The sequence below is a fragment of the Typopeltis vanoorti genome, chromosome 7 (genome assembly GCF_054136105.1).
Source record: "Typopeltis vanoorti isolate ZY-2024b chromosome 7, IOZ_Tvanoo_1.0, whole genome shotgun sequence".
NCBI lineage: Eukaryota > Metazoa > Arthropoda > Arachnida > Uropygi > Thelyphonidae > Typopeltis > Typopeltis vanoorti.
Window position 1 is genome coordinate 78,516,547 of NC_143555.1, and position 21,462 is coordinate 78,538,008.

At 34.9% G+C, this 21,462-nt stretch overlaps 1 protein-coding gene across 2 annotated transcripts in view; it reads right to left on the reverse strand.

Moving 5' to 3' along the window:
- LeuRS (Leucyl-tRNA synthetase) overlaps positions 1 to 21,462 on the reverse strand; it is a 388,197-nt gene that overhangs the window by 8,438 nt on the left and 358,297 nt on the right. For both annotated transcript variants that reach the window (XM_090395982.1, XM_090395980.1), the window contains 2 exons: positions 18,570 to 18,665; positions 6,292 to 6,424 (listed from right to left, as the gene is read on the reverse strand). In XM_090395982.1, coding sequence (XP_090252108.1) covers positions 6,292 to 6,424; positions 18,570 to 18,665 — 229 coding nt within the window. The remainder of the gene's footprint in view (positions 1 to 6,291; positions 6,425 to 18,569; positions 18,666 to 21,462) is intronic.

A 21,462-nucleotide genomic window follows, 5' to 3' on the forward strand; every position in this document is an offset into this window, starting at 1 on the left:
TTTTAAATACTTACTGGCTATGTTCAGACATATTCAGTTCCTTAGTACTCACTGTTGTGATTCCCATTTATTGGATACTTTGGAGGGAAAACACTTTTAATGATAATAAAATATGGGAACACAGGTTTAGATTAACTTATTCTCAGATATCACTTGGATTAGATGTCATCAACATGGTTGTGGAAAAGCAGAGGAAAACAGATGGATTTCTTTGATCTACTTATATGATTTGTTTTCCATCTGAAGTATCCTTAATTCATAATAAAGTCAAACTGTTTTAATATATCTTGAGGAATGTTTTGGAAAAAGGTGTATGACAAAAGGCATATTTGTGTAAAGGAAACTGCACAAATGTTAAAAGCAATAACATTTTTCCTGGAAGTTTTTTTTTTTTTTTTGTCAAGAAATAAGCAGTTTCTCTATAACAGTTTTTTGAGTGACAAATGGAGCATCTAAAACAAAAGAAAGGCACCTAACAATTTCATAGTTAGTAGAAAGATACCTTAAAGATAACCTCCAAAAAATGAAATAATAATAATAAAAACATGCATGCACAAACATTAATAATTCTTGTGAAAACAAGATTTCATGTCCACTTCACTAACACCCACATGGCCTTAGCAGCAACATGGCACTTGATGATATAAATTGTCTACCACTTAACAGCCATCCAAACACTTATTATTCCTTGTGGAAACTAAACAAATACTGTCTGCTTAAACTGCCCAAAATTACACCCACACAATCCCTTCTGTCACATCTTTTTCATAAGAATCTCTTGCTCAATAAGAGTGCAAATCTGCTTTTCTCTCACCCTGTTTAATTTTCAAACTCTAGGGACACATTCTGATATTGCATCACTGATGTATTTTTTAATGCTTCCCATACACTGCTGAAATCCTTTCCATTAGCAACTAGTAACATGGGATTAAGTACTAGATTTAATCTAGTACTTAATACCACTCAATTCGGCTGGTTATAATTTCTGCTTTGCAGTTCTGCATGCAATCTTCTTAATAGAATATTCATAAATTTAGCCACTTTCCAGGTCAGTACAACATGATCAGTCACTAATTGGAGGCAGAATGATCACATCTTTAACTGAAACCCCATCTGATTGTATAACCAGTGTAAAATCTTGTATACAAGAATTTTTGTTCAAAAATTCCTTATATACCGATTTTACTAGAAAACGATATAAAATCCATACAAAATACTTGTGGTTAATCAGCATTTTTTTTAATAGTTTTGTAATATGGAATTAATTTAAAGTGAATTGGTAAATAAGGTAACTGCCAAATTAATGCAAAGAACAAAGAAAGTTAAGTGTAAATTAAATTGTAACAAAAGTAAGTTCCAGACAAAGAAACATTCCAAACGGATTATCCTATGACCCAAGGCAATCACTATCGTGAAGGTCAAGTATGTACAGAGTTTCCTGCCTTAACGCAACGGCAAAAAAAGGTGGCGGGTGCAGATCCAGGAAACACCCAAGAGAATAAAATCGTAGCAAGACCCAAGGTCAAATGAGCAAGATAAAAGGGGGAGACATTGGCCAGAAAAGGTCACACAGGGGTTTACACACAGAGTCTTGGTGTTCATTGTTGGAGATGGTTCGTAGTCGTTAACGGGATTTTTCATAAGCCAGAGTAGAGGTCCATCATCTTCTTGCATATGGCCACATAGAAAGGATGGCATTAATGATGTTCATGGCAGGATAAGTTCGCCCTAGCCCAAGTTCTGTTCTGGATCCAGGTGCGGGAAAGTTAAGCCGATTCAAGGTCAGAGACCCACGTTCCAGCCAACAGACATCCAAAGTGCGAGATAACTCGGTTGAGTTTTTTGAAGAAAATCAGTTTCGGATTTCAAGCTGCCAAGTTTCCAGACAATCTCAGAAGAAGTGACCTAATCCATCTTGGAAAAAGGTACCCGTGCGTAGCCAAGATTGGAAAGTAGCAGTGGATAGTGGTTTCAAGAATCTATTAGAGTGGACTAGATGGCTATTACAAAGTAAGGTTTAATCTATTTTTTTCCTAGAGGCGGAATTTGTGACGGTGATTTCTCTAAAGTTTTTTATGTTAAAAGTATTTGAGGACTGAAGGCATTTAGCTAATCTTTGAATTAACTTGTTTAGTTGTGTGAGATAGAATAACATTAATATAAGGTGAAATTTTAATATGCTGAATACTGTTTATTAGTTAAGCCTGTCTATTGTTTAGCATGTGTAAAATTTCTCTGTGTACGACTAAATGATAGCTAAAGTAGTACCTTAGCCACATTGTGTGTGAGAGTAGTTAAATTAGGAGGATTAATTATAATTCCCAGCATAATTTGCTGTAGAAGTATAAAGCCTGAATTTACTTGTGATTTTAGTATTAACCCTTTTGTACATTCATTTAGTATGAATAAATTGTTTTGTTTGTCAAAATAATTTGCCTGATTCCTGCATACTAATGCACTGTTCATAAAAATCAAATCTGTGTGACCTAGAGTGTTAAGCATTATAAGTGTAAAACATAAGTGTAAAATTTCTCTGTGTACAACTAAATGATAGCTAAAGTAGTACCTTAGCCACATTGTGTGTGAGCGTAGTTAAATTAGGAGGATTAATTATAATTCCCAGCATAATTTGCTGTAGAAGTATAAAGCCTGAATTTACTTGTGATTTTAGTATTAGCCCTTTTGTACATTCATTTAGTATGAATAAATTGTTTTGTTTGTCAAAATAATTTGCCTGATTCCTGCATACCAATGCACTGTTCATAAAAATCAAATCTGTGTGACCTAGAGTGTTAAGTAGCCACGACTGAAAATTAGTAATTTTGCGTTGCTGGATTTAGTAATAAGTAAGAGAGGAAAGTTCCATGTTTTGCTGAGTGTTTTTCTTTGGAAGGATATACAACTCCTATCTACGATTGATGGCGCAGTCAAAAAACAAATAAAATTTCAGAATTCAATTTAGAAAACACCAGTAGTTCAGACAAAGAGATTGGCTCCAGCCAGAGGCAATTTCTTAGTTCTGATGGTTTTGTGCATGTGAAGATCATATTTGCAGCCGTGAGACAAAGGGGGGGGGGGGATTAAGGGTGAATGAGAGGATTAAAAACAGCAGACTAAATCAAGCAATGCAATGTATTAAGAGCTCGGAGTTATGACTGTTAAGAATAAAGTTAAATAAGTAAAGAGAAATATCGAGTATAAGTTTGAATAAATAAAACAATCGTAATAAAATTTTACAATGGCGCAGACAACAAAGATTTAACATAATCTCGTAAATTTTACACCAGGTCTAGTACTCTTTGACCTCAAGTTCCTTCTGTCACATGCAAATTATGAAAGTTATGTTGCAACAGCTCAATAAATTCATTCCTCTCATGAGATTTTATTACTACCCAATCAATGTTTGGATAATTAAACTCAGTCATGATGATTAATCATTTAGTATCCATTAGGTTTATTTAGCAATGATTTTATCATCACCAATAACTGATTCAATAAGTCTGCAGCAACACCCTGCATTCATTTGATCTCGTTAGACTGCAATCCACACCATATAACCTCAAAATCACTGGTACAAGGAAAATTGTTACTAAATATTGTATTTCTAGCTTTCCACCCTATTTGGACTCAAATCATCCAATATCATTGGCATCAGAACCCCCCCCCCCCCTCTCCTGTATTGTCTACCCTTCCTAAAAATACTGTACTTCTTAATCTCAATACCAGTTCGTATATCTCCTGAAAGTTCTGACTAATGCCAATAATCTGAGGCCACAATGTATTCACCAAAGCAAAATTCAATGCCTTTGTTTCTGATACTCCTGGCATTTGTGTACATACATAATAAGTTACCTGAATGGTTTTATGTATAATCTCCTCTGTAGTCTGCATGACCCAGTTGGACAACTTTCAGATCCCTGTTCATAACAGCTAAAAGTGGCGTTCAGCTGAAGTGGCTATTCCTTTGACTAGGCTATATAATTTGAGTCTCAAAAGAGGAAAGATTTCACAGGAGAGGAAAGAATGTATGGCAATTTCCATTGCACAAGGATAGTGCAAAGACTAATGTATCCAGCTCTTGACCTTTTAGTATCTCTGGAGTGATGGTGAAGATTTTGGAAAAGTTGTTTAGTGCTCACATTCAGAAATGGGTTCATATAAAATCTCTACTTTGCAATGAACAGCATGGGTTTACTAAGGGAAAGTCATGTTTTAGTACTTGCTCACATTTCTATAATAATGTCACTTTTGGATTTTGCTAAGGCTTTTGATAGAATACAGCATGGAAGCCTGTTACATAAATCGAGGAATATGGAATTAGATTATGATCTGTTGGTATGGATAAGAGGATGGCTATCAGATATCAAAAAGTGGTATATGGGGGATGTGAGTCTGCAAGATTTAACATAATTAGTGGTGTACCACAAGGATCAGTCCTTGGTTCATTGCTATTCAATATGTACATTAATGACATTGGGAAGGATTTAACACGTGACATACAGCTATTTGCTGATGATGCAAAGATAGGTAAGTAATTAGGAGTGCTGCTTATATGCAGCACTTGCAGAATGATTTGAATAGGCTGGAATTGTGGACGTCGAAAATGGCTGTCCATCCAATGTTAGTAAACGTAAAGTCATGCACTTCAGTGAGATTAGGTATCCAATGTTGCATACAACTCAGAGGATAATTGCAATGCTGAAACGAACTTGGACATGAAAAGATATAGATGCCATTTCACTTCCTTACAAGGCCTCACTTGAACTATTGTGTTTGGTCTCCTGATTTTCATGTGGATTCTGATACCGTGGAGATGGTGCAAAGGAGTGTTAAAATGATATCAGGATTGTGGAATACTGATTATAAAGACAGATTGAGAATTTGTAGACTACAGATACTAGCAAACAGAAGAAAGAGGGGTGATAAGATTGAGAGTTACAAACTTCTGAAAGGGCTATACAGAATTTCAGTAAATGGAATTTTTCATTTTATGGAGGGGTGGGGGAAAGGACACGAGGGCATCCTTGGAAGTTGAGAATGAATGCTATCAAGAAAGGGGTGAAGGCTAGATTTTTCTTTCATGGATGTTGTGTGTGTGTGCAGGTAGTGTAAATGAATTCAAGAACAGGTATGACAGCTGGTGCAAACAGTAAGGCCTTGATGAGTCCTTGACTCCCAGGAGGTCTCTCTCTTTCTCAATAATAATAACTAATGAAGATACTCAAAAAAACGGACATCTTTTCATCATAATTACATCCACAATTAAGCACATTCATATCATTAATGTTGCATAAATTAACTGCTCTTACACATAGATGCTTGACATTCCTCCCATCATAATCTAGTTTCCCTGACTTTGGGTATTAGGTCTCATACCAATAAGCAATTTCTCCAGACACCTGATACCAAACACATTCATGTGCAAGCCATTCCTCTTATATAAATTCATTCTTCCTTTAAAGTCACTCCACACATTCAAAAACTTGCAACCATTTTTTCTACACAATGAATCATTTGCCATCATAGCCCCTCTCTTTAAGTCAGTGCTATCATAATTTGGTAATATACTATTGATTTTCACTTTCTAACTTCTTCTCACAATTCTTTCATATCCTCTCTCTCTCTCTCTCTCTCATAGTGCATTTCTCACTAGTCAAATTATTTATTTCTCTCAGAACTACTGTTTTTACTTTTGTTTTCTGTGTTTCAATTACATTCATTAAACATTTCATTTCAACACCTGGAAAACTTGAAGCAGTAACATAGTCATCAATCATATGTTTTACAGCTCAATCTCCACACCATATGCTTCTTTTTATAATTGGCATTACTTAACTTATTATCATTACATAATAATTTACCTGATTCAGTGCTTTGTTGTTTCTTCTTTTGCTGCTTACCTTTCTTTTCTTTTCTGTGCCTCCCTAATCACTTTTCTACTTCCTTCAACATCTGTGCAATAATTTGTTTTAGTCTTGATATTTCCAAAGTTAATGCATTTTTGATATCCTCATTAATTTCTAAAATTGCAAGATTTTCTGTTCATTGAACTATTTTGTTCAAAATTTCACTATTCAAGCTAGCATTCCTCTCTATTTCTACTCTATTGTTCTTATGAGCTTCTGGTGTCATTTTATGCTAACTTTTATATTACAGTACTGTATTACTTTAAGATTATTACATTCCTTAAACATCCACAAAATTAGTGCACTTAGGAAAAAAAAACACATTTATTTAATGTTATTTTTAAAAGAATTGTGAATATCATCTTCAATGGACAACAATGGTTACCTCTTATTCGTTTATCTTCTCTGCACATTCTAGTTGCAACAATAAAAACAGTATCTTCATTGTACACAGGAAGCAGCATTTCAAAATGGCCACTTGAAGGTTGTGGATTAATGAATTTTATAACTACCAAAGGCTGAAAAAAGAAAAATATATATATATATTAGTTTATAATCAAAGACTATCCATAAATAAATTAATTAACAATCAAAAGACTAACAAATGTTCTGAAACAAAACTTTTCTTTTAGGCTCTTTCTTAATATTACCTAGGCTTAATTATTACAAAAGCTAGGTACTACACTGTGAAAATTATTTCTAAAGAGAGAAGATTCAGTCCCCCTCCTCTCCAAATACAGAAAAGACTTCCAATCCTATTTCAAGGGTTATTGTTATCCTGACAGATGAGAGGGAAAATCATAAACAGACATGATTGTGTGTAAACTTTCCTAATGTGTTGTAGAGCTGGCACATTTTGAATGTATCCTGAAAAATTAAGATTTGAGAAATTGGCAGTCAAAATAAACTGAAATTCACTGATGCACTCAGTGAATCATTTCAACATCACACAAGAATGCCAGACAGTGGTACATATTTGATTTAATCCTTTATCAAACTGTAAGCAAACAAAGTTTGCATGGGAAGTATTTTCAGGACTGGGGCAACTCGTGGTAAAGGTGGGATAAGTTCTAATCATTTGCCTTAGTATCCCATAATGCAAAGCACATCCCCCTTGTGGACATGTATACTGCTATGCATTAAGGGAAGGGTCACTACCCAAACCAGTTTCGACCTTTATTGAGGTGTCTCGTCAGTGGGAGCAAGACCCAGGGGTGGTGATACTAAGGTGGAAGTAATGCAGAAGTCATATCGCCATATACCAGTTGCCAAAAGGTGTCAACACTTTCCCACTGACAAGACCTCAATAAAGGTCGAAACCGGTCTGTTTGGGGGTTCGATCCACATGTGGCCTCTGTCAATATGTAACAGAGGCCACATGTGGATTGAGGGGCTTGGATTCGATTATTTCATCAGAAGATATTGTTGTAAATGAAATGTCACATCTTCCTCCAGTTGGTGAAAATGACAGCAATGTGATCACTTGGTGGTGGCCAGCCATATCAGGACTTTTGCGAGAAAGGGTTATACGTGAAACTATAAGGCAGGTGATTATAATAAACTCTGGAGGGCAGCTTTCAGCAATATCATGGAATGAGGAACTGGATGAGAAGAAAATCACTGCTGCTTGGTCTCTACTCAGGAAGTATCTGGCACAGGCAATTATTGAGTGTATTTCAAAGGACAGGAGATTAAATAAGGTAGTGTAAAATGGATGACTTAAGAGGTGAAGCATGCAATCTGGAAGAAAAAGGTATTGTGGAGGTGGCATAAGGTGAGTGGTGATAAACAGTTACATCAGGAGTACAAAGAATAAGCAAGGAAAGCAGCTCACTTAGTAAGGGCAGCAGTTAGCAGAGGGTGTAAGAGAAATAATAGAGCTTTTGGATATGTAGCTAGTAGAAGGGAAAATGGTTATGGGAGGATGATGTTGGTTTGTGATAATGAGAGAATAATAAAGACCAAGGATATAGATGCTTAATGAGCAGAAAGTATTCCATCCCTGTGATCATAACATAATGCAGAACCTGAAAGCAGTGGTAATGGGGAAGAACCAATGATGGTGACTGAGCAGGAGGTATATGAGGAAATGAGTAAACTTGATGTCACAAATGGGACGTGATGGTATATCACCACGTGTCTTGAGAGAATGTTCCAGGAAGTTAACAACAGTTTTAACACGAGTCTTAGATTGGCCCAAGTTCCAAAGAAGTGTAAAGTGGGCAAAATTGTTCTGCTTCATAAAGGGGGATGATAAGACAAAGACTTCAAATTATAGGCCACTCAGCTGGGCTTGAGAGAATTGCTAAAGGAAGATTGGGTTTTAGCAATATGCTTACTTATTATAACAAGGTGATGAATACATTGGACAAGGAAAATGCATATACAGTAGTATATTTAGATTTTGAGAAGGCTTTTGATAGATTGCCACATCACAAACTAGTAGTTAAACTGGGACAGATGGATTTTATAATAGCATGTTTGATTGGCTTTCTGATAGGTATCAGCAGGTTGTGTATGGAGAAGTGATATCCCAGAAGAAGAAAGTCTGTTGTATGTAAATGATATCTGAAATGGCTTACATAGTGATATACAGTTCTTTGTAGATGATGCAAAGAGAATCAGAGTAGATGTTGTAGTTTTACAAGAGGACAGAAATGGACTGTCCGAATGGGCAGTGTGTAGGGATGTCCTCTGCCTCCTGTAAAATATCCCTATCTTTGCTTCTTAGATTTTAAAACCATACACTTTGCTACAGAGATAGGATTAGTGGGGATATTTTAGAGGAGGCAGAGGAGATGAAAGATCTGGGAGTAATGGTGGAGAGGGATTTAAGATTTTGTGGACATTTTGTAAGGGCAGCAAAAGTGCATCATGGGCAGCAGTTAGCAGAGGGTAAGGAGTACAAAGAGTAAGCAAGGAAGGCAGCTCACTTAGTAAGGGCAGCAAAAGTACATCATGGGCAGCAGTTAGCTGCCCATGATGCACTTTTTGCTAAAATTGTGAGGACAACACAGTAGATTATGGGAATAGTGAGGAGAACAATGACATTAAAGAAAGGATTGTATGATTCCATTATACAAGACTTTGATCAGGCCACATATGGATTACTGTGCACAGATTTGGTTGCCTGGTTTTCAAAAGGATGATGAGTTGTTGGAGAGGGTTCAGAGACGTTGACTTGAAAATCTCTGGAATGGGGACAGATTGAGAGAATGCATTGCAGTGCTTATTGGATAAAAGGAAGAGGGGAGACATGATCGAGAAATATAAGTTGGCAAGGAGTAATTACCATATTAATGAGGAAGAAATTTTTTATAGAATAGCTAGAGACAGGGGGAGAATGAGAGTCCATCCCTGGAAGCTGTATAAGACAGGTGTGAACAAGGGGTGAGGAGTGGATTTTTTGAATAGAGAGTGGTGGTTGATTGGAATGCATTGACTGAGAGTGTGTTGAGTGCAGAAACAGGAATAATACATTTAAGTCAAGGTATGATGAGCTGTGCATGCAAAAGTGGGACCTCTCGCAATGAGTCTCTTGACTCCATGGAGGTCTGTTGATAATAAGGAATCCACCAAAAATCACCATTCATTCCTTATAATTATTTTCTTTATTTTTAAGGGAATTAATTACACTCTTTTTTAATTTCCTTTCTCCTAGAACCAATTTTTTTTCCCACTCGCAATGTCTGTCTCTCTTTAGCCATTCATCCATTCATTTTCTTGTGCCCATCAACCATTTGCTTCATATTATAGTATAGAATACCCTCTGTATTCTCTATAATTTGAGACTATGTGAATGACATCAAGATAGCCAGATAACACAAACAGCAAATTGCAGATCAATAATGAAGTTGAAGTTTCTTTCCCACTTGATGTCTATTTCATCTACTCAGCATGTTGACATGTATTTTAATTCCAATGATGTAGGATGGTATATACATCTTGCTGATTCATCTTGTTGCTGCTAAATAAATAACTTCTCATCAGTGATCTTAGCCCTAAGGTCCAGATTGGCTTAACAGCTTCATTAGTCATTTAGCAAAACCACAAGTGCCACTGCCACCATGTTCTTCTGACAATAGATAACTAACCAAACTAACAAAATCTGTAAACAAAAATCACTCATCAATATGACACACCACATGCAACCATTTCAACCCGAAGTGCATAACCTTGCATTTCAATCATTATCCTTTGCCCAAACGATCTGGAGAAAGAAGATGATACCTGATGATTAGACCAAGGAGATCATTGTTCCAATATATAAAAGAGGCTCAAGAAGGGAGTGCATAATTATAGTGGAATAACATTATCGTGTCACTGTGCAAAGATTTATGAAAGGATATGGCAACAAGAATAAGAGATAAACTAAAGGAAGGTCTAAGAGAAGAGCAGTTTGGTTTTAGAAAAGGGCAATCAACTGCTGATCATATTTGCTGTAAGAGAAATGATAGAAAGGCGCTGGGAATTTGAATAAGCCTTTTATTAGGTTCAACAGGAAAAAGTCAAGGAAGTTTGGAAAAGACAGGAATAGAAAAAGAAGAAATAGTCATAATAAAGAATATGTATGTTTAGTCTAAGAGCTGTGTGAAGACTAAATTTGATAAATTCTGAGTGATTTGCACTTAAAAATGGACTGCAACAAGGAAGTGTATTATCTCCATTGCTGTTCATTGTGGTGATGAATAGTATCCTAGATATGGTTTATGACCATATCTAGGAGAAACAGTTGTGTTTGCAGATGATACGTGGTGATTTGTTCAGAAGAAGAGTTACAGAAGAAACTGGACAAATGGAATAGTATGACACAGAACTATAGATTACAAATTAATAAGAGATAAAGTGAGAGCATAGTTTTATATTTTATTGTAGTGGAAATGTAAACATTAATGGAGTTAGACTTAATGGGCAAGATCTGAAGAGTAGTGGAAACCTCAACTATCTGGACAGGATAGTGATACTTTATAGAAGATAATGAGAAGGATTTCACTAGATCAAACTTTTTTTAAGTGTAAGTAGTCTACTTTGGGACAGTGAAGTCCCACATATGCAAGCTTTTGATCAATAAAAGTTACTTTTTGCTCATTTTGACTTATGCAGCAGTAACATGAAGACCAACAAAAAGAGACATGAATAGAACACAAGCAATGGAAATGCATGTTTTAAGGACAATGTTGGCAAACACAAGGAAAGACAGAATAAGAAATGTGGACATTAGGAATAATTTAGAGCTAAAAAATGCTTATGAACTTTTAATAGTTAAAATCATTGAAGTTTATTCCATTTTTAATCTATAGTTTTAGGACTTTCTAAATGTTACAGACAAGCTAGCCAAATTAATGAACAAACAACATAAAAGTAGCCTTCCTTCCTATGGAAAAAATCTCAAGATTCCTACACCCACCAAAACCACCTCATCATCCTCTTAAAAAACCAGGAGTCTACAAAATCCATTGCTCTTGCGGGATTTGCTACGTAGGACAGACAGGAAGATCTGGAGAAATACGCATGGCTGAACACCAAAAAGACGTACAATACAAAAGAAAACAAAAAAAAAAACGGGTCTTGCTTTCCATACCACTTCCACTGGACACGATGTACTCTGGAAAAAAAACGACGATGTCATACATAGAAAACAACCGTTATATAAGAAAATTTAAAGAAGCTGCTAATATGCTAAAAACCCCAACCCAATGCAATAAAAATCAAGGTTTAATTCTCCATCAAGTGTGGTCAGCTCTAATAAAAAATCTACCTCAATCTGAGCTCGGACTGTATGAACGAGAACAAGCACACGTGACATCGTCCAGTATTGTTCAACGTCAATAACGTTATATATCTGCATTCTGTTATTTGAGTTTTATGAATAGCCAGACAGTTATGATTTGTATTTATTAATTCTCTTGTTTAAACTTTAAGTTATACTATTTACCCCTGAAGATGTAAATCCTACGATTTACGAAACTTGTCGCGAACTATTATTTCAGTGTTTTATATAACTGAATAATAAAAAAATGTGGTGTAATCACCGAAATATGTCTTTTGAACCAATTACCACAGAAGTTTACGCCTGCAATTTCTAAATGAAGTTAAAATATTGCATTCAAATATGTGCCTCCATCTTTGTCTATTGTATGCATACCTTATCTTAATAAAGACAGCAACTTAAAAAAAAACTCGCTCTTTTGAAGACAGACTCCAAGGATCCCCCGCCCCCCCCCAATTCTAAGAGACATAAATAAATAAATCTATTGTAAATAAAATAGTGGCAACATGTGCACAAAATGTAAAATAGTTTATTTATGAAGTCTATACAATACACCCCTTCAATGTAATCTCCTGCCATGTTCTGCACCTGTTTCCAAATCTGCAGGAGCTGCTGGACATCATCAACAGAATGATGTCCAGCAGCTGGACATCATCAGCAGAATGTTGTCTGTTGATATCAGTGATAGTGCAACTTACTGCTCGAAAAGAACCTCTTGCACATCATGAAACCACAGGGCAAGATCCGAAATATACTTTCTAGTGATGGAAATTTAGACCAGGAGTTAATGAGAAGGATTTCACTAGATCAAACTTCTAACTTTTTTTCATATATTTTATTTTTAATATTTTGTTCCTCAAAATGAAAGAAACCTCCACAGACCTCTGGGGGGGGGGGGGGAATCTTTCATTTTGGAGAACAAGTGGAAGTCACAATGACTCATATCTTGTGAATAGTATACAGGATGTTCCAATACTTCTCATTGGCACCTGTCCAACGTCTCTATCACCAATTGCGACACATGACATTGTGCAGTCATGCAACAAACATGGTGGAGAACTCATAAAAAAAATGTGGTTACTTTTCCTTAAAGCTGGATGGAAATGGTGCTTTTACACATCTCTATCACCAACTGCGACACATGACATCATGCATTGTCATGCAACAAACATGGTGGAGAACTCATACTGTGGTTACTTTTCCTTCAAGTCAGAATGGAAATGGTGCTCCTCCAGAAATCATCAAAAGTACTGTCTGCTAACAGTTTGCCCTGAGGACACAGTATGATGAAGCATGACACCTTGAAGGTTGTAAGTGACTATCAGCATGACTTTAACTTTGCTGGGTTCTTGGCGAAGTTTTCTCAGATGGTGATCTCTGAATGCTGCCATTCATTGGACTGTCTCTTCAATTCAGGCTCATAAGTCCCTGCCCAAGTTTCATCGATGGCTATGATATGATTCAGGAATGCATCCCCTTCATTTTCATACTGTTCCAGATGGAGGCTAGTAACCGCATGCTTGTGCTATTTTTGCATCTCAGTCAAGTGATGTGAACCCAACAAGATGAAATTTTGCACATACCGAGCCTGTTTTTAGGATGTGCCAAATACCGTCATGGTTTATCCCAGTTTCCTGGGCCAACTGGCATATAGTCCATTGTCGATCAATCGCAAAATGCCCCAAATAAGCTCAACGTGTTCATCTGAATGGTGGATCATCCTGCATGGCGATTATCATCTGGGTGATCTTGCCCTGCATGAAATGCACTGACCCATCTTGTGACAGTCTGGTAGGGTAGGGCACTGCTACTACAGGCTTCCCTATGGCCACGATAACAGTCACTCACAGTTTTACCTCATAGAACCTGGACCTTGATCCAGGATTGTTGTTCTAATCTTGTGAATATACCTCAGAATATTGGACACTGAGACGTTGACTTGAACCACTTCTCCACACAAGGACACTTGTTAGAATGGGCTGTGTCACCTTGTGTACATGTACAGTAGATATAACTAGCACCTCTATCTGTCAAGAGTAACGTTTGAGTTACCAGTTACGTCTTCTGACAGTGTTTCCACTACTTAAGAGAGACTTGGATAATAATATCCTCTATTTTGAATACTCCCAAGTTCTTACATAAAATTCCTTCATTGAAAGTTACATACAATGTTCATTCTACCTACTTTCAAGATGAACAACTTTTATCCTCTCCTGTTACAAAGGATTTCTAAGAAAAATGTTCAAGCATTTAAAAACTGCTTATATATCTGTTCTCCAAAAAAAAAAAAAAAAAAAACAGGCACAAAGTCAAAATGGAACACAACTAAAAACTTTTATACATTTTCTTTCTTTATGAAAGACTACTATTAATAGAACTTTCTTCTAATTTGTTCCAAAAATTCTTCTGCCTTTCTCTCTCAATATCTGTAACTCTCATACTTTCTTATTTAGTTACCATGCACAATACTTCAGGTTTCTACTTCAGTCTTGAAGTGAGACAAAGAGCTGACATTATGCATTATCCTCATGATGCTTTACCTGAAAGCAGTAAAATCTCACACTTTCAGTGAAATAAGTCTTTTAACTTAAACATTAAATTGTAACCTTTATTCTGGACAGTCCAACTTAACAATCAAGCAAATCTCCTACTGCAATCACTTCATTAAAATTTAAATGTAAACATAACATGTAAATATAATAATAATAATATTATTATGTGGTACCGTCAAGGAAACTAATATATATACAAACAATGTAAAACTATATAAAAGAAAAATTATAATTAATTAGGCTTTTATCACAATATTTTACACTAACAAAAGAACTGATAATTAGCAAATATTTAAACTGAAACTCAATTAAATAGATAAAGAGAATATATAGCATTTATGTATAAAGTAAGTATATATATATATATTCACCCACATGCAAGAAGCAACAAGGAATCTAAGAAAATTTCTTGAAAAGCTGGGGATTTATACTAATTGGGGAAAAGGTGTTCTGAAAAACAGATGTAGATGGAATGAAGGGAGAAGAGATGTTGGCTGACATCTTTGGAGTTTCACTATACTGTGTATGGATGATGACCAGTGGCTCCTCATGTTCTTTATGAGGAGCCACTGGTTACAGCAGGTAGTGACCAGTTGGTGGAGTAATGTCCATGACAGTACCTTAAAAAGTATAATGCAAAAACAGAACACTATGAGAAAGTGATTGTATCACCTATTAGGCAGATTGCCCTCTTCTGTATACAATAAGGAATTCTTAGGGAGGTTTTGGGTACATCATCCCAAATGTGAGAACAATATTCTAAGAATAGCTGGATTTGAGATTTATAAGGTGTTAGGAGTTTAGCAGGGGTGAAGTGTTTTGAACAAAAAAGAACAAATTTTTTTAGAGGCTGAGGTGGTTATGGATGCCATGTTTATGCCATGATAAGCTAAATGCGAGTGATCAGAAGAAAGTGATCTTGAACAAAAATCAGAATATTATCAAAAGTAAGAGGAAGTGATATGGGATATTTCTTTGGTGTAATAAGACAGGTCTGTGCTTTGATAGCATTAAAATTCACTAGTTACCTCACTCCACTTGAGAATGGTGAGGAGATTGCTGTTTAAGACATGGAAGATTGTAAAGTTTGAATCATATCAGTACTACAGGATTTGTCGAATGAAGGAGAAAAATGGAGTACCATAATCAGCAAAAACTAAGAAAAGGATTTAAAGTCAGAGAGAGAAAGAGAAAAAGAGAGAGGGAGGGAGGGTTATTGATGTACAGGAAGAATAGTGTGGGTGAGAGTACAGAACCGTGGGAAACTTCAGCATTGATAAAGAAATCTGATGAGAGGTAACCATCCACCATGACATGTAATGAATGACCAGAGAGGGGGGGGGGTTGCAATCCAATCACAAAAAGAGGAGGGAGACCATACAATGGTAGTTTGTTGAAAAGGCTTGATGCTAATCATGATTGAATGCCTTGGAATATCAAGAGCAACCACTAGTTTTTTCCAAATCTTTCCACAGCCTGTGTTCAAAGGGGACAGGGTTAGTGAAAGGTCTGTTGTAGAATGACAATGGCAAAATTCATACTGGAAATGACAAATTAAATAGCAAGCCTCCTGGCAGTAAAGATGCTTGATGTTGATGACCTTCATCACTTTTGAAAGTGATGAAGGTTATCAACACCAAGCATCTTCCATGAGGCTCAATACTGAAGGTCATCAATGAATGGGACAATAGTTTGATGGCTGACTTTTTTTCTCTTCTTTCAGGGACAGACTGGATGAAGGCCTGCATCCATGCTGTTGGGTAGATGACAGTGAATAGTTTGTGGTATTTCAGAAGGTGATTTGCCCTGGTTGTCTATACAAGAGCCACAGGAAAAGACCAAAGAGACATGCCTTATGTCTGGATGAAATTGCCATGGTACCATAAGGATGTGTGTGAGAGAGGTGGCAATAAGGAAGTTACACCCAACAACCTTAGTGACAGACCAGAAGGTTTAACTGTCACCTGGGCAGAAGTCAAGCTGATTGCATTTGACCCTTTTGCTTTGGATCTGTTAATGATTTTCTTACTTGTTTCAGGCTGTAACCTAAGCTGTTTGAGAAGCTGGAATTTTTGACGAGCCATTGAATAATGTGCTTAAAAATGCACATTTTTTTTTTTTTTTTTAAAGAACCAAGGCTTGGATAGTGTTTGAGGTTTCACAGTGGAGTGGAGAATGCAGCTCATTCCAGTAAAGATTATTTTAGTTATGTGATCAGAGCAGGAGTTTGGATTGGAAGAGCAGAAACAGTAACTGATTAGTGGAAAAATGGTATCGAAATCCCAGAGGTCAAACTCACTGGGCATCACTGCAGTGTCATAGGGTATAAGGGTGAAATTGGTTAGGAGGAGATAGATCTATGAATAAAATTATGGTTGAAGTTATGAAGAGGAGACATCCACAGTTTATTTGGTAGAGCTGGTTAAGAAAAGGTCTAGTATTGAAGATTATCTGATTTCTCCTGTTAGATTAAGAATTTGTGTTAGATCAAGCAGTAAACACAGCAAATAAAAGCTATAACTGAGGCAAGGAAATCTTAAGTAAGAGCAGACTGAATAGCACGAATTCTAGGCTTAACCTTTAGCAAGGAATTTCCAGCAGAAGTGCATGTTCCTCTCTTTCTATTCAGCCTAATCATGTGGGACATTATCTTCATGTCTCATTTCTTCACCATCCTTCCCAAACATTTTGATAATTCATACCCCAAAGAATCAAGCATGTTCAATTTTACCTCAAGACCGAACTTCAGTCTCTCTCCAATTTCTTGGTTCTTAATGGCTATTCCAAGAAAACAAAACAATTGACAGGATTTTATTTTGAAACAATACCTCTCTCTCTCTCCATAATTGCAATTCCATATTTGGCAGTCTATTGATTAAAACTGCATCTCTTTTCACAACATTTGAGTGACTTTTAAGCCAATTCAAACTGTGTGCAGCCTCCCGAGGACAACATCCCCTTCTACAAAAACCCAGGAGTATATAAATTTGCATGCTCATGTGGTTTGGATTACATAGGACAAACAAGCCTTGGATAAGAAAGAAGGAATATATTGCAGGCGTTGAGCATAAAAGAAAGGAAAGATCTGGTCTGGCAAACTAAAGTAATATTAACAATGATGTTGATTGGGACTGTTCAACCATGCCATATTTGGAGAAGAAATTTTTTTTACTCCAGACTTCTAAAGGAATCAGTTGCAGTCATCCATTCATGTAGATCACTGAATAAAAACCAAGGACTTACACATTAAGTGATATATGAAAATCAATCAATATATCCTTTAACATCACAGATTTCAACTTTGCTAACAATTACCTTCAGTCATTACCTACAGACAGCTAACACAAAGACTTTACATTCATTTGAACAGCTTTATCTATTTGTATATTTTTTATGTTAATTAAGCCCTGATGAAAGTCACCAGTTTTTTTATGGATGGGCAAAACAAGTAAGTATAAGTTTAAAATTCAAAGGTTAAATATCTTTGTTATTGCTACACATTATTTAGTCATAAAACATTTTCTCCTAAACAGAAACTGGATCTCTCAAAATGATGCAAATTATCACAGGATATGGGGAATATTTGATGTTAATGGAAGCACATTTGGTCTCTAAAATGGAATTCTAGTTCATTTAACCCTTAGCTAATCTACAGTACTCAACTACTATGTTAACAACCTCTTGTTGCAAAATCATTTCATTAATATTATTGATAAAGTCTAGAACAGTGGAAGATACTGATCTACATTCTCTTTAATTGTTGTTTCAGAATCTGCTCTCCATTCTCACATTCTTCTATTAAGTCTTAATGGTGTGGTGCATTTAGTAGTACTCTTGGATATTACATACTAAGCCCTTAATCTACCGATTAATGAATAGTCATGACTTTTATTCATTTTTATGGTGAAACTTTTGATGCTATCAAAGGTTTTTGCCACAAACAATGAAAATTTATTATACTAGTTAAGAATAAGGCAAACAGAAATATGCCCACTGAAAGTAAGTTTCAGATATATGAACTTTTTTTTTCTTTTTTCATATTATCCAGGCCAAACTACATCAATTACCTCAAACCTGTAAAACAAGAAAAAATTAATAAATATTCTTTAATCCTTGTGCAAATATCTAAGAAGTTGAACATAACACACATAATGAAACATAATAAAAATTATGGTGTAGCATTTCCTATTTAAATTAGAAACTTTTCAAGCACACTATACAGAGGCACATAATAAAAATTATGGTGTAGCATTTCATATTTAAACTAGAAACTTTTAAAGCACACTATACAGAGGCTGTACGTTTTTAGCCAGATAGATGTGAATATTACAGTTTCCTTACCTCATATCTATATAAAATAAAAGGCTGACCTGGACAGCACTCTTCCCTTATTTTTTCATCAGCCTCACCAGATGATCTAACTTCAATTCCTGCAAGCTAATTGTGAAAAAAATTCATTTTAAAATAATAAACTCTATAAACCCACATATAACAAATGCTCACTATACACTACTAAAATCTACATTTCAAAGGAAATTTACTAAAATATCCATCTGTAGGATGGCAAAATCTATTATGAGAGAAATACTTTTTTTTTTAATTACAAAGTATATTTTGCTGTGCTATTTGCATTAAAAATTCATCAATGCAATGGTAAAAAAAAACTTTTGAAAAAAATAAAGAACACAAAAAAATTCATTTTAAAATAATAAACTCTATAAACCCACATATAACAAATGCTCACTATACACTACTAAAATCTACATTTCAAAGGAAATTTACTAAAATATCCATCTGTAGGATGGCAAAACCTATTATGAAAGAAATACTTTTTTTTTTTTTAATTACAAAGTATATTTTGCTGTGCTATTTGCATTAAAAATTCATCAATGCAATGGTAAAAAAAAACTTGTAAAATTTAAGAAGCTTTTGGTAGTACTGGTCTGAAGAAAGGTCTTGGCTGCTGAATATCAATATAGCAGACGCTCACTACAGTAATTCCACAGAGACCCAAGAAGCAGAGTGTTATGATGCAATGCTTGCCATACTGAATTTGGGAGGTGGAGATATTCTACAGACAAATTTTTGGAAATAAATATTCAAGAAAGCATTTGTATTTAGTGGGTAACTACAGCAGGGGAAGAGTAATTTAAAGAAAGGTTAAGTACCAATTCATGACTGTATTTTTCTATAAATTCATACTTGTGCTAACATGAATTCTGCAATTCCATTTCATCTCTTTCACTGATAATTATATTTGGCATTATGAATTACAAAAAACATTATTAAATTTAGATAGAGATGGTAAAACATAGACAACTGAGATTTTCTTTATTCCTAATCATCTCAGTATAATATAAGAGGTCTTTTCAAAAACAAATTAATGTGGCAAGTTTCCTAATATGTAATCTGCTCTTTAGTAATCTTTTGCATCTCATTTCCAACTTTTCACCTATAGTCTGTTGAAAAGTGAGCTCGATGTTCTACTCAGGATTTACACATTTAGGCTCCTTTCTTTCTTTTTTCTCCTCCCCCTTTTTTTGCAAAGGAGTCTTTATTTCCATGTTCTTTACTGATGCATTCAGCACAGATGATAGTCATGACATAAGCATTCATTTCTGAAATTTAAACAGCTCAGCAAAATCCTGATATAAGAGTAGATTTCAATGTGCAAAGACTGAAAATATTCCCGATTATCCCAAATTGCCATCCCAACATATGAAGATGCACTTTATAGATAGCTGTAAAAATCACACAATCATTTTACTTATTATGTTCATTTTTTACACTGTTATAGTGTTATATATATTGAGTGAAAATTTCATTGATGATGAAATACATTTTTGTTATATGATAAGATAATTATCATATCATATATGCTTTTAGTTTATACTTACATATATACTTTTAGATTATAATCTAAAAATATATATGTAATGTGTTTGCATTTAGCAATGCAATCATATAAGTTAGTATTATCAGAACTACCATATGGTTAAGTGGAAGTATAATGAAAAGAAACTTAAATGTTGTAATAAGTAGTAAATTTGCTTACCATATCTTAGAATAATGCTTAGATATAAATAAATATAAATATGCCATGCACTATTACAATGTGCGAGCGCTGCAGTAATGGCAGATATGTTTTTCACTTGAGTTTTGCTTTGAATCTCAGTAATGGGCATGCATGTTATATTAGTTGTTTTTAGAACAGCTGCCAGTGGGCAACAGGAGCGCTAGCAAGCAAAGAGTAGGTAAGTAGTTCCTTACTTTCCTGAGAGCTGAAAAGGTCTCAAACTATCAAGTTCTCTAATCTCAAAAAAGTTTTTAAATGCATCTTTAACTACTCTTTAAGAATGCAGAACTGTGAAGTTAATAATTGAAAGATAATATAATGCATCAACCTTTGTATATGAGAAGTAAATAGTATATGTTCCAAGAAGCAAAATGGAATCTGCAGTAAAGTTCCTTTTATTGGAAGTGCATTTGGAACTGCCTAATTAACGTATTCAAATGATTATTCTTCATGCCTACTTCAGTAAAAATGAAGAAAAGATGTATAAAAAAACCTGCTTATTAAAAGAAGACTTATGCAAGTATAATAGTTAAGTGAGGCCTTTTAACTTTGTATATGAATGAGTAAAAACAATAAAATAACTGCTGCAAAAGAAGTTCTCATATGGCCAAGTAAAACTACACAACTTTTAGCCAAATGCCATATTCAATTTCTTTTGTAAAGTATTTAATGTTATCTCTGAGTATTGAATATAATTATGAGAGCCAAGCATATGAGAGAATATTATTGGGTTCATATTATGTAATTCCTAGAATGTCCATTTAATTATTTGTATGTATTAAAAAGTTAGATATATATAGAATAGAAGAAATCCATTTACTAATTGTAATTCCATAGAAAATATGAATCTCAGATATCTTCAGGGAGAACTTAGTATAAAGAATTTGCATCTGTTGTGTATATTTATATATTTATAGTAAATATTTAATTATTTTTATAACTGAGTTTCATTCATTAGAATACACAACATGTTGATCTTTGAAGTCAATGCACCATCACAGATACAAATGTGAAACATTATAACCAATTAAAATCAAATTATACACAATATATTGTTATCTTATCTAGTTTGGCCATAAATATTGTTACAACTTGAACAGTACATAAACCTTTAATCTATCAGTAAATCATTTACAGCTTTCAGCACATACAAAACCA